This window comes from Xiphophorus couchianus, chromosome 6 (genome assembly GCF_001444195.1).
Source record: "Xiphophorus couchianus chromosome 6, X_couchianus-1.0, whole genome shotgun sequence".
NCBI lineage: Eukaryota > Metazoa > Chordata > Actinopteri > Cyprinodontiformes > Poeciliidae > Xiphophorus > Xiphophorus couchianus.
Genome location: NC_040233.1, coordinates 24,264,473 through 24,279,521, shown reverse-complemented (window position 1 = coordinate 24,279,521; position 15,049 = coordinate 24,264,473). Strand labels below are relative to the sequence as shown.

Here is a 15,049-nt window from a genome sequence, read left to right as displayed (position 1 = left end):
TGGTTGATTTCAGAGCCAATTTTGGGTAAACTAAAACATCACACAGAGGAAAATATTTGTGATATTTCTGTTAATTGCATCGTTGCTGTGCGTCTCTTGCAGCCTGGCCCAGGTATCGCGTGCTGCGGGCGCTGGACACAGGCCAGTTCAATTTGGAGATCTCACATGCTGAGCTGTCAGATGACTCCCTGTACGAGTGTCAGGCCACGGAGGCCGCCCTGCGCTCCAGGAGAGCCAAGCTCAACGTACTTAGTAAGTGAGCTGCTTCTGTAAGAGCAACGGTCAAGTTGCTCTGTTTTTTTTATATCATCCTTTTTCTTCTATGGACCTTTGAAATGCTTTATATTTGAGTTACGTGATGAAACTTTGGGATCTTCTCTAAGCGTCAAACAAAAGAGGGTCATAGTTGGCCATGACTGTTTTAAAGCAGGTAGCTTAGCACCATTGCACTCACAAAGACAGTATTTAGATATTAAACTGTGTTTCTCTTGTTGGAATCATATCACAGATCTAAAGTCTTCTTAATGTGTATAGACAGTATGTGCTCATAGACAGATCTTCTTGTAGGAGAAGGAGCTCCAATTGGTGCAGCCTAATCATTAATTATTACATTTCAAGACTTTAAATGCAAAGTTCTAAGTTCAGGAAGTTGGAGAGCAACTTTTGTCAGCTTCCCAGGCTTTGACACCAGACACACCACATTCCCTGCTTCCTCAGTTGGTCAGTCAATCAACTTCCTCTTCAGCAAATATAGCCATGCAGCCTCCTAAACAACCAACCGTCTAATGTCTTCCTTACATCACCAAAGGTTATTCTTATCTCCATCAGAGACCTCTGCACATACATTCAAAAATAAACAGATTTTCCTGAAGCAAGAGAGGCCGCTGCAGATGTGCACAGCCATGAATAGCCTAAACATGTTCAGCATAGTTCCACATGTCAAAGTTTTCATTCTTCCATTAATTGATGGACAAAAAGTGTAACATCTTGGGATATAATGAACTATTAGCTTATTTAACTGATTCAGATCTCAATTACTTGTTTTGTTGCTGTGTTTATAATTTACTTGCTTTATTACAAAATGTGTTTTATAGATGAGATCTCAATGAGACAACCTGTATAAATACAGGGCAAGTAAAAAAATAATAAGATATAGAAGGAAAAAAAGCACTTCTGAGACATTAGGGTCTTGACAAAAGCTGAAGTCTATTAGTAAGACTCCAAGTCAAGCTGTGAATCACTGGAATGTATTGAGTAATTAATGAGTCACTGCAGCCCATGTCTTGGTAAAAGACAATGTCCTGCCCTCAAACTTTACCCAGAGGGTTATTTCACCGCACAGTCATCAGAAACGTCTAAGGAGTGTTCATAAATTACACTTTTTTTCTTTTTTACTGGTTTCACATAAAAACTTTGCCACCAGAGTCATTCTATTGACATCAGCTCCAGCAGGAAAAGAGAAATGTTAAAAGGAAAAAAATAAATTATTAAAATAAATTTTAAAAACAATCAGATTACTGTGTGGTTAAATACATTGCAAACCTGAAACTGGGATCGCTGAAATATGGTTTTGCATGTTTATTTTTTTACATAATGCGTATTTTCTTGCTTTATTCTGTCCAGCTACATTTCATATTCTTGCAAGTTCATTATAGATTGAAAGTAGAGTTTTTTTACCATCAGAGAATATCAACCTTAAGATGAACCCCTTCTCTTATGTAGGTATCAATGATATTTAAGGTCATAAAAGTCTTGAGTTTCACTAAAAAGGTCAAAGTGGAGTTCATGCTCAGTGCTGCCAGAATATTTTGAGATATTAAATCAGCGAGAAGGTTAAAAGTCAGAAAAGACTCTCCTGAGGAAAACGCTCGAGAGCCCTTTTGGACTTTTCAGAAGGTGACATTGCACTTTGCTTTTGATTGGTGAGAAAATTTCCACTTCTAAAGTGTGAACTTCTTTTGAAAGAAACTTATAAGAGCCAATATTCCCTTGACCTATGGGGAAAAACTGGAGTGTGTGTGTGTGTACAGATGTGGCTGTTCTTTAAACCTGAGTGCCCTTGCGTTAAAGTCAAGAGTATGGATTTGTGTGTCTGTCCTGCAGTCCCCCCTGAGGATCCGGTGGTGGAGGGAACGCCGGAGCTGCTGCTGATGGCTGGAACTGCATTCAACCTGACCTGCGTAACCCGCAGGGCCAAGCCTGCAGCTCACATCCAGTGGACCAAGAATGGCATCCCTGTGGAGGGAGCACACCACTCTACGGTGACTCACACATGCAAACACACACACGCACACAAGCCCTTGAATGCATGAACATATTAACACTCACACAAGCACTGAGAAGAAAAACCAGAAACCTAAACCAGTTTATAGCATTTAAATATATGCAAAATGTTTCAAAATTGCTTTGAGAAAGACATTCTTACACTACGCTTAATTCTCACAATCTGCTCAACAATAAAATCCAGATTCAACATCTTAGCAGACACAGAACTTGTTTCGCAAAATAAGGTCTGAAACCTCCTAAATGCAAATCAGAGACAATAAAAGGAACAACTTTATGCCTTTAAAGGAGACATATAAAGGAGTAAAATTATCACTGTGCCACAGTTTCTTGCTGCAGTGCATTGGTTGAAATGAGAGAGAACTTAAAGAAATAGGAGCATGCATCTTGAATAAATTATCAATAAAATACAAATTCAATGACGGATACTTTTTACTTCATAAATATTATGATGATTATCCAACATAATAATAATGACAACAATTATAATAATAATTTACAAATCTAAATAATTCAGTATTCCCGTAGCTTCTTTGCTAAATTACAATGTGAAGCCGTTTAAAACAAGTCAGTTACCTTTTAACAAAGTAATGAATGAAACTGCACCTCTGACACAGCGGCTTACTTTCAAATTCAGTTTTTTTAATAAGGAAATCTTAAATTAGACCAACCGACTGTCTTCAGGACCAATACAGTCTAACAATGCAAAATGATGTCAAATTTTGCACTACAATCACTTGTTTTCACAATCATTTCATTGTGAACAATGACTCTACACTCTTACTTTTGACCAAATAAGGTTCTAGTACCACAATAATTATGTCTAAAGAAGGATATTGACTAAAAATATACAAAACTACTTGTAAATGGGAGCAGCAGTAGAGAACATGAAGAGGTTTCTTCTGATATTCAGGTTTCAAACTTAATGGAGTTAAACTTGTTAGAGAGAATAGTTGCAACTTCTTTTTGAAGATTTTTATTTTTGAAAATTCCCAAAACAAGGTAATATGTGTCAGAAAATCATCCTCCTGGTGCTGTAACTCTGGTCTACTGCACAAAATAATTTTTTTTCATCAAGTTTTATCTCATAAATGCTAAACTCTGGATAATTTGGGTATAACAGATGCTAATGAAAACTGAAAGGTTAATAAATGTTGAATTAAACATACAGTAATAAGTTTCTTCAGCCAACTGTATTTGAAAATGTGTACTCTTTGTTATATACCTCAAACAGATATTGTTAATAAACAGCTGCTTGTTGTTTGAGATCAGCAAAATACGGCCAATAATCTCTTGCAAAAAAAAATGCCAAGAATGGAAAACCTGAGATTTTAATTAAATGTCATGTTCTTTGTTTTTATAGTTAAACGGCTGATGGTATCTTTGTCACAGAGCATGAGCGTGTCGCACATAACCTCAGCTCATAAACTTACATAAACACAGTAGTATCAGCTAAGCCAAAGGATCTGTTGTTTTTAAATTGCTGAATTATTTTTAAACCAAAGAGGAAAAGCCATGGGATTAGAAAAAATCTCCCTTCTCTCCATGTGCCTGATTTTGTGCTTTCATCTTCAATATATGAAGAACAGAAAACTTTGAGTAGTTTCCAGGAAAGCTAATTGTGTATCAAACCACAGTAAATAGTCGACAATATCAAAATCTGAAAAAAAGGGACTAATTGACAAAATATATGAAAAGTAAAAACATATTAAATTTTATTTTATTTGTCAATAACCACCACTTGTCTATTTATTTCTAACAAGGTAGAGAAAGGTACAAATTAAAAAGCTGGTAGATGTAGATGAAAAAAGCAGGAAGAAGCAGCATTAATTATTTATTTGGCTATGATGAATTTATGAAGCATTCAGAATCAGTTACAGTTGCAGAAGTTAATTCAGGCACAGGAGGTTGCAAAAGGACACAACCAGCTACAATTCACTTCTGGGTAAATATCTCAACTATACAACTGTTTTTGGCCATTTCAACTATTCTTTTTCTTAAACATTTGCTCTGCAGAGACCTGCTGCCATATCTATCGCTGGTTACATGGATGGAAGTTAATTTCATCACACTTTACAACCGATAATACCGAAGCTATTCAGCATAAAAAACATTCAAAAATATTTTTAACTTTTCATAAAGTCACACAAGCAGATTGAATAATCAGAGTATCATGAGATAATAATGAAATTATGAACAGCTCAACACCAGCCACACAGTATTCATCCACATGTCAATGAAAATATGTTGCTTTTTTAAACTAACTGCAAATATATTCACTGTTGTTTTTAAGTGCACATAAACACATTCATGAGTAGGCATTTCATGCCATAACCTTAGGTAAATATTGTATTTGATAAATATAAGAAAAGCTGTTTTCACAGACTAAAAAGATGGCATATCAGAAACTCAAATATGAATTTACTTGTTTGCTGTTGTTCTTTTGTTCAGCTATAGGCGAAGGTTGTCTGCAATATTTACATGTTTACTTTTAAACGCTGAAGGGGCTTCTGCAGCTCACTTTGCCTCAGGCTGAATGAAAATGATTCAGGTGTAGAACATGGCAGGCATTTGAATATATAAACACGAAGCACAACTGTTGCTAACAAGTGAATTAAACCATAAGAAATAAAAGAAATAATGAATACGAAATATCCATCTATGGATATGGAAATTTGGCTATTTCTTCCCTTAGAAAGGGTTAAAATTCATCTTTTTTTTTTCAAATTTATTCTCAAAGTATTTTTCATTTAAAAATGGAGAGCATTCAAAGAGAAAGTTCATTATTCAACTCAGTTCATTTAATTTTACTTTATAACATGAAGAGTACTTTTACTGAGAAATAAGACCTCAGCGTACACAGTTAATGGCAGCAAAGCTCTGTCAGTGGCTTTGATGTAGGCAAATGGCAGCTAAACAAGAAGCTCTGACCTGGGAATTACTTAAGATAATAAGAAGAATAATTCATCATCCATGTCATGTAATAAATCCATAAAAGACACAGAGAAACACAGAAACACTGAGTCAGGAGTACTTTCTATGGGAAACAAAACTGAAATTGCACAGTCGTATCCACATTAAATGCTCATGTGACTCATGCGATGCAAAAAAAAAAAAAAAGTGTTTTCTTTGCAGTCTTGCCAAATAAAATTGAAGTAAACAAAAATCACCTCATGCTAGGTCCAAAACTTTATGGCAAAAAGCAAGAGTTTTTTTTTTTCAAAATTGGCATGTTTTCAAATGTATTTTTGAAAGGTCAAATTCAATGGTTAATGGAAATGCAGCTATAGTTAAGGGTAGCAGTAAAAGTGATGTTGGCTCTGTCCAGGAAAGAAAAACTGCCAAATGCAGCATCACCGAGTCAAGAGCTCTTTCAACAAGAAAAAGAAAGCAAAAAGAGAGACTTAAGATTTAAGTTATTGGTTTCAGTAAAATATGCCAGCGGCTTCATCCAGGAAAAAAAAAAAAATATATATATATATATATATATATATATATATATATATATATATACTTATAAAACTCTATATAACTCTATATAGAGTTAAAATAATAACTAAATAAATAAAATTATTGCAAAATCACAAGCAAATTCCCAAAAAGCTAAATATTTTTGCAAAAACTAAACAGATATGCCGTGTACATAAAGAAACAGCTTCTTCTTTACCAAGTCACTGCTCTTTGATTCTGTGAAGTTACATGCCAAACACTTGTTGCCCTGCACACTTGTACCTTGCTTGTAACGCAACTTGAAAGACCCAAAGATCTGAGGCGTGTTTTATTGACCTTGTAAAGCTGAGACCGCCTTCAAAACGCTCGCAGAGACACTTCTGAACAACCCAGGAGCTGCTCTGGTCGACACCTCGTGCACTCTGATATTTTGCACTCTTTCTCCCGCAGTCAGACTCCACGGGATCCTGTTCTCTCTCCCGCTCACGTGAAATCATGCCTGCAAGCCTCTCGCTCACATATGCTCACTCATGTTTTATTATGCACACAGAATCAGCATCAAACACTCGCACTCCAACACAGATGTTTTTACATCTCTCTCAGACGGTTTTATCCCCCTTCCACACACACATGTGGTCATGCATATTTCATCCTGCTCCTGTGTTACACCGTTACTGACCGCTCATTCATATTCAGAGTTGGCTAGTAACTAGTTACATTCACTCAGATACATTTACCTGAGTAGCTTTTTGGAACAAATTTACTTTTAGGAGTATTTTTACTAAGCTGTACTTTTTAATTTTACTTGAGTAATTTTATTATGAAGTTTTTCTTCTCTTACTTGAGTTAAATTTCTGGATTTTCTACCCACTGAATGAAAAACAAACATGTTTTAACCAAAAACCCACCAACCCAAAACTTCAGAAGTTTTATATTGAAAGAAACCAATTTGGAAAAGTGTTTCTTTTGCCTGATTTTGTTATTTTGTAATTATGTTATTTATATGAATCATTTTGGTCTTTAAAATACCAAAATCCCCACATAACTTTATATTTTGATCCAGCTGATGAGGTAATTTTTAAATATTAAATGATTGATATTTTGATTGTTACTCAGTACTTGAGTCGCCTTTTTACCAAATAATTTCTTACTCTTACTTTATTAATTTTGTGAATGGCTACTTTTACTTTTACTTGAATAAAAATATGTTTAAGTGGTGCTACTCTGACTTGAGTATAATTTTTGGGTACCCTGCCCACCTCTATTTATGTTACACAGTTAGGAACTTGACAGATGGGGGAGCTGTATTCACAAAGACAATACCTTCTTGTTTCAACAGATGGGTTAAAAACAGATTCGGGTAAAAAAAGAAAATCATTTTTTTCTTCTCTGTAAAGTATTTTTTATTATTTGACCTAATTTATAACTTTTCCTTCACTCTACCTTGTTATTTCTCTTGCTGTCTCCCTTTTTTCCCCCCATCATTTTTCACCCTTCTCCTGCACTGTTCTCATTCTTCACCTTTCTGACTTTTCTTCGTCAAACAGGAGGTACTGCCAGACAGGAAGAGAGTGACGAGCCGGAGCTATCTCCCCATCACTCCAGTCGACACTGACAGTGGCAGCAATTTCACCTGTGTGGCCAGCAATCCAGCAGTGCCAATGGGCAAACGAGCCACTGTCACTCTCAACGTCCACCGTACGTGGCTGCTCTCCTCTCTGTGGTTGTTAAGAGTTAAAGGACCTAGTCAGGTGGACAAAGACGAAAAACAAAGCAAAACCGCTGTAATGATAAGTTTTTAAGAATGTTATTGCCACAAAGCTCGATTTTTTGCTTTATTTCGTATAATGTGCTACTTGACATGTTGCATTGACATGTTGCATTTCCTATTTAATATTTTAAATATGTGCTGCAAAAATAAACGTGAATAACTTGGATTCACATTCCACAGAAAAATCTGAATAGTAGGGGGTCCACTGTATCCAGAAGCAAACAAATATATTATTTCAGAATGTAATTTTGCAATAACATTTTGAAAAGCAGTACAATTTGAGTGAAAAATATGTTGTGTAGGTAGACACCAACGTGTTAAATACGTCTCAGGAAAGCATCTTTTATGTTAAACTTGTTGGCTTGTTGTACTTCAGGTCCTCATTGATTTATGCAAAGGAAATAAGAGATTCACTCTGTCAGTTTCTGCTTACAACAGACTCTGAATCTGTATCTCCCCCCTGTGCAGACCCTCCCACTGTGACCTTGTCCATCGAACCTCGCTCTGTCCTGGAGGGAGAAAGAGTCACATTCACCTGCCAGGCCACCGCCAACCCGCCCATCATGGGCTACAGGTCTGATTGATGACAACTCTCATGTTTGCACAGATGGCGAAATTAAAATTCATGCGATTACCCTGGGGAAATACTAAAGTTAGACGGTGCCACTGACCCCGTAAGGAAGCCTCTTTTATTAAAAAAAGAAGAAGCTGTGCCACTGACCTGATGCTGTGAAGGCAAATTTGCATCATTGTCAGTGACTGTAAAACTAAAAAAAAAACAGAATTTACAAACAGAGCATGTACAACGTATTCTAAGTGACTGGTTTTTGATTTTCTTTTTTTTTTTTTATAAATATAAATATCTATTTTGCTTTCGTGTTATCAAACAAATTTTAATGTCAGTTAAAAGTAAATGCAGTTTTAAAATATTGGAATATAAATGGAAAAAAGTCTTTCCAAATTAACCTGGTCCTATGTGCAAAGTCATTGCCCTCCTAAACCTAACAATTGGTTGTGCTGTCCAACAACTGCCATCAAGAGTTTGTGTTATCTGGCAATGAGTCTTTTATAACTTTGGAAGAATTTACACCCACTATTTATGTTTTAATTCATGAATATTGGAAGGTTTTTGATTGTGAACAGCCTTCAAAGTCATATATTGAGATTGACATGACGCAGGCCTTGCCTCCAGGCGAAAGTAGAGCAAAACTCTGACAGACAGCGTTATAATAGCAGATAGAGGAGCTCACTGCGTTGACACTCCATTCCGGTAGGTGGCGGTAAATACACTTTAGGTTGGTTTGCCATCCGGCAATAAAATACAAAAGAAGAACTCAATGCCTTACCCCAGACATTTTTTGAGTCATTTCTGCCTTATCAGCTGAGACTGAGAAAAATCGACAGGCAAGAAAATTCTCCAAGGAGTTCTACATCAGGTCTGTAAGATTATTTGCGGGAAACAACGGAGAAATAAACGATAAAGCAAAGTCTTTCGCAGCCAGAGGAAGAATGAGAGGCAGAGTGTGAAAGCTAACACTTGACGTATTTTGCACGTACAAAACAGGTGAATAATGACAGAAATAATAACTGCTGGAGACACTCTGCCTTCAGAAAATTAAAAATAAACATTAACATAAAAATGTGCTTAAATGTAAATAACACAGTTACTGTTTTCATGCTGAGCTACTATTGGAATTTACACTTAAAATCAAGCATCATTATTAATCTTTGATTTGACTATCAATAAGTGACAAAAAAGCGGATGTTTATAATTTACCTTTCTGCAGACGAACATGTGGTAGTTGCCGTTGATCACAGTGAATTGATCTGGACATGAGGTGGCTGCAGGCCTTGATCCATTTCTTGCATTATTCCAGAGTACGTTTGTGTTTTGGAAATGCAATAAATTATATTCCGCTCTCTAAACGCTCTTGCTAACGGCTGTCAGTTGCATGTTCCCCACTGACAACATTTAACCATGATTTCCTATTATTATTTTCCTCGAAATCTCTCTGACCGCAGCGCCTTGGCGATGACTAACCCGGGGAATGTTGACGGAAGTTCAGTTCCTCCTGATAATGGGCGTGTACTTCCGGACAAATTGCAACCGCGATTGGTCAGTCGCTGACAGACGCCCTACAATAATTGATAGGTGGCTTCATATCAATTGGATTTCGGTCTGGAGTTTAACTGGGTCACTCCGAAATTGTCGTTTTTGTTCCTTTTTGGTTTTATAACACTTTACAGATTAATAAATGCCAATAATCTTCACATCTTTTTTTCATGTTTCTTCTTGCATTGCGCTTTTTTGAGATCTTTAAGCCTACACCATGTTGCCAGACAGACTCTGAGTGTTTTTTTATTCTACAGGTCATCTAGTCACCAGGGTAGATAAATTATTTTCTCCACATTAGGGCAGGTTGGTTTGAATAGCCTCTTGCCCTAATTCATGAAATTCATATTTGAAATCTAAATTGTTGAATTTATAAAAGGTTGTGTGACTTAATATGTTTGATTTGAAACATTTAAGTGTAGCAAAAGGACAAATCTGTAAGGGGCAAATACCTTTTCACAGCACTCTATTTATTCAACAGATTTTACCACATATAAAAATATCCTTTCCTCTGCCAATCACTGCAGCCTAGACGTCTAAATGAACTCATATCTGCATTTGGTTTTAATTGTAGCTCAAGATGTGAGGAAGGTTTTGATGTTGGTGGTCCTGCAGTGCAACATTAGCAGCCTGATCGGATGATCAATGCCAATGGGTTTCCTTTCATCTGCTCCTATCTGCTCGTGTTCAATCTGAGGAGCTGCTCCTGAATCGTAATTTCTGCTTAGAGAACCAAATTTGTGAAACTATTGAACATTTTGTGTAGTGGAACGGAGAGTTTTATCGTAAGCGACATCTCCGAAGCACTGAAAGTGCAAAAAAAAAAGGCTGAGGTCTGAAACTTTATCAGAGAGGGTCCTGATGTGGGAACACTGCCAGATACTTAGGCGCAGAGCCTACAGAATGTGCATTAAAATGTCATTCTGTGGAGAATGTGCAATATGGTGATATGATTTTCAGCTAGATATTTGGCAAGCAACCATATGGATTTCAGAAATTATTCTTAATTTATTGCAGAGTTTCCCTTGAGCCGGAGAACCAAGTCATATTTTCTTTTACATTCATAGAGTGAAAATCCCACGTTAAGATCCTCACACAGCTTCTGAAATTTTCTGCAGACAGACCAACGTAGTAATGATTTGCAGCCGTGTGAAACATGTTAAAGGGTGTTGTGTTTTTCTCCGCCAGGTGGGCTAAAGGTGGCGTGCTGCTGGAGGGGGCCAGGGAAAGTGTGTTTGTCACCACAGCAGATCATTCATTCTTCACTGAGCCCGTGTCGTGTCAGGTGTTCAACGCAGTAGGAGGCACCAACGTCAGCATCCTCGTGGACGTGCACTGTGAGTCAATAGTAAACACTCATGTGCTGAGGAGGACAATAAAGCTGCGTTTCACCTAAGAAAGCAAGCTATAGCTTTGTTTTTACTTAAATAAATAAAAGGCTTAATGAAGTTGCTGACAAACCATTTGTAGTTATGTGGTGTAATTATGGCTACATGTCATGACTCTTGTATTAAGTGACAAAAGAGTTCATCTAAAATAATTGGTTTTAAGCTGTTAAGTATCATTCAAAACATTTCATAAGGTTAAGGTAATTCCAGAAGCTTTATCAATTCTAATTATAGCTTTGGTGTGTATCTGAGGTGATTTTAATGTAGGAACACTTCGGGCTTGTCCAAGATTCAACCATGTAGATGTAGATTTAGGGCTGACTCACAGCAGCCTGTTTAGTTGCTTTAGTTGAACTCCACCTTGTTTGTCTAGAAAGTTTGGTTCGTTTTGTGGAGGTGTGAATGCACAATTGAACTCAATTGAACCAAATAAGCAAACTCTGGTCCACCTAAAAATCTAACTGTTGGTTTCGGTTAAACTGAACTCTGGTGCAGTTTGAATGGGTCTGTGGATGCAAGTGGACCAGAAACTGCTCCAAAAGCAGGAAGTGAACTTTAGTGCAGGGCATTCTGGGTAAATATAACCAAAACAAACATGAGAGCCTCGTGCTAGTGGGAGAAATAGATTGTGGTCTTTTGCTAATAATGAAAGAGAAATTCTACAATCGCTAAAATCTGACACCACTTCACTTTTGTTTCTATTTTACAAAAAAGGAAGTTGCGCTCAGTGTCTACTTCAGAGTTTTTTGTGTCATTTTCTTCAGGAGTTATTGGTGCAGCACCACTACAGTTTCCATTTGACACAGTGCAGTGTGCTGGAAATGTAACAAATGTTGCAGTTTTGGTCGTTAATCAAATTGAGGCTACTGTACTTTAGCCTTCCTCCTTATCCATAGTTTTTGTCATTGTTCTCAAGTAGTTCAGTCTTTGTTTCATCTGATGATAAACCCTTTCATCAGACAAAAGGGTTGTCTATGGTTTGTCTTTGCATTCAGCTGAAAATTTTACTAAGTTGCTGTGTGATCTTTACACTCCTGAAGAAAGAACACTTAAAATGCATCCCTAAAAGCCTCAATTTTATATAATAATTTAAATTTTGAAAGTATTTAGCTTCATGACCACTGTGTATCCTTTCAAAATAAAGAAGTAGTATTTAATTTTCTTTATTGTTAAGAGTTTATAGTCAGTGGATGATCATTAAGCTTGCTTTGTTTTTGAGAATTTAATGTTTTTTTGTCATTTATGTTGGTTTTTTTTTTTTTTTTTAGTTGGTCCAATTCTGGTGGTGGAGCCCAGACCAGTAACAGTGGATGTGTACTCAGATGTTACTTTGAACTGCAAGTGGTCTGGAAACCCTCCTCTTACCCTCACTTGGACTAAAAAGGGCTCCAGTATGGTAAGAGCACAGCATGGAAAAATGTCCCAATAAGTGCACATCAACAGAATTTTATACATTTATATTATTATATTATATCATTTATATTATTTATGTCCCCCCACAATTTCCAAATGGGAGAAAATAACTACCTGCCTAAACTTACCAAAACCTACAGTCAGAGCAATAATTAAAACAACGAAAATGGTAAGGGAGGTAGAAAAAAATCTCCAAAGCTTGTTGTTTCAGACTTACAGCTAAGAGAGGCATCTTAGGGCCACCAAGTCTCCGTAGAGGAAATCTATTTCACATCCCCACCAGGAGTTCCAATAATTGTGGAAGGTACTGAAGAATTTGGCTTCACTGCGCATTAAGAAGGCAGATTTCTGAAGTGTTTGCTCACGTAAAGGATTTACTATTAGTTCTGAGACTTCTAAATCTTTAATTCATGCCCCAACCATTTAAGAAAAGGCTTGGGGAAGAAAACCTAATGGTGCCTGCTGAGTGAATCAACATGTTTTATGAATTAAACATAGATCCTCCTCCTTCCATACTCCTTCTCTTTATTGTTCCCTTCCTGAATATCTTTACATCACAACCAGCTGTCCTGTTCTTTATTTATACTTGCCTGTATTTCCAGGTTCTCAGCAACAACAACCAGCTGCATTTGAAGTCAGTGAGCCAGGCCGATGCAGGCCAGTATGTCTGCAAGGCCATCGTGCCGCGCATCGGAGTGGGAGAGATCGAGGTTACGCTTACTGTCAACGGTCAGTTCATATCCGCACACGCTGCTATTTATAGTCATGCTGATATTAGCAGAAACATGGAGGATGTAAAACAGATCTTCCCACATGGAGCTCAATTTTGAATATGTGCCAAGTTGGAAAGATGAGTAATTAAACCACTTAGACCTCCATGATCTTTGTTTGGTGTTATGTTATTCTCAATATATTTTTTTTTCCCATGCCTGTGTTGTTTAGTTCACATTTGGTCAACTTTAAAATGTTTAAGAGCTTTTCCAAAACATTTTTGATACATAATTCTCCTAACCTGAATTAGGAGGTTTAATTCAGGTTAAACCTCCTTCACGGTTCAGTAATCATGGACTTATCTGGTCACAGATTTTTTTTTGTGGAGCATAACCTCAAATTATTTGACAGCATATGTACAGTACTTGAAAGAAAATGCAGCTTGAGAAGCTAAGTACCAAGGTGCAATGCTACTTGACATAGAATAGAATAGAATAGAAGTACTTTATTCATCCCAGCAGGGAAATTACTTCGCAGTTACAGCATAGAGATAAGACACAATAACACCTACCACTGAGTAGTAGTTGTAGATAAAATAAAAGATAAAATATAAAATGCTATAAATTGTAAAAATATAAAATGCTGTTAATATAGAAGCAACTTAAGAGCAGTCCTTGCAAGATTTAAAAAATGCAGATATGTATATGTAAATATATGTACAGCAAGTGTGACATGAAGCAGCAATCCAGTATTTTACTTCATTTTCTTTGGGACTGTTTGGCTTTAAGCCCAAGAGCGAAGATAAGAAAGACTGTAAATATTAACATTTGTTAGGAGGTTTTTGTGTAGTTTCCTTTAGTAGTTCTTGGTGCAGCGCCCCCACAGGCAAGATACTGAACTGGTTGCTCAAATGATTTGGTTTGTTTGACAGTGAAACCTCACGATCTGAAAATGTAACAAAGTTTTGGTTCCCAATAGAACCTATTCTACCAGTTGTGAAAACACCCAAAGATAATAAAAGTGATGGCGATGAGTTTCTAGCTCTTACATTCAATACAGGTCAAACAGACGTTTGGGTGGCAGAGCAGCTTGGCTGCAGACCTGGAGGCTTTCAGTTCAAATTCCACTCCCTTCCTTCCCAGGGATAATCAAGGGGGCAGGAAGGGCAGGAAGGCTATCCAGTATAATACGTCTGTCAATTCTGTGAGCACGCAGCTGTGGAACGAGTGAGGCTGTGGGGCAAAGAGAGGTGCCAAAAGGACAACAAATTATGTTTTTTTTAAATGATGCAGGAGGGTTTCCAGATCTGACTTTATTTCAGATGTGTGCCAGTGACTATAACATCTAAAATTTCAGTTCCTTAAAAATATTCATACAGGTTCAACTTTGTGGTTGTAAAGTGAAGAAATGTCAAACAAGAAATAAATCTTATGCTATAAGCTACCACAACGTATTGTATAACTTTGAAGTGGAAGATAGATGACATGGTTTTCTAAATTTAAAAGAAAAAAATTTAAAGTTAGTATGACAAGAATTGAGCACTGTCATTCTGAGATATTCACCACCCAATCTTGAGTTTGAATTATTTTTCAAAGAAGAATGAGCAAAATTCTTGAGATGTGCAAAGCTAGTGGAGATACCCTTACAAAAAAATGCAGTTTTAATTCCAACAAAACTCAGAGGATTGAATACATGATTAAATGTATTACATGTTTTGAGCTCTTTTCAGAATGAGCTCTTCAAGAACTTCCTGTCATTTTAAACCCACATAAGCTGCTGCTAGCCACGCCCCACACCCCAACGTTTTCACTCGTACGTGAAAATGGCTGCTAACAGATGTGCAATTATACAACTGTACATATTTTAAAAGCAGAGGTAGAGCCTCCTGCACAAACAAGAATGCAGCAAGTAGTTTGTCAA

General features: G+C 36.8%; 1 protein-coding gene across 2 annotated transcripts in view; it reads left to right on the top strand.

Moving 5' to 3' along the window:
* The window catches only part of kirrel1b (kirre like nephrin family adhesion molecule 1b), a 100,254-nt gene that overhangs the window by 66,376 nt on the left and 18,829 nt on the right, over positions 1–15,049 (top strand). For both annotated transcript variants that reach the window (XM_028020803.1, XM_028020804.1), the window contains exons 3-9: positions 103–252; positions 2,104–2,261; positions 7,281–7,431; positions 7,973–8,078; positions 10,806–10,954; positions 12,274–12,401; positions 13,021–13,147. In XM_028020803.1, coding sequence (XP_027876604.1) covers positions 103–252; positions 2,104–2,261; positions 7,281–7,431; positions 7,973–8,078; positions 10,806–10,954; positions 12,274–12,401; positions 13,021–13,147 — 969 coding nt within the window. The remainder of the gene's footprint in view (positions 1–102; positions 253–2,103; positions 2,262–7,280; positions 7,432–7,972; positions 8,079–10,805; positions 10,955–12,273; positions 12,402–13,020; positions 13,148–15,049) is intronic.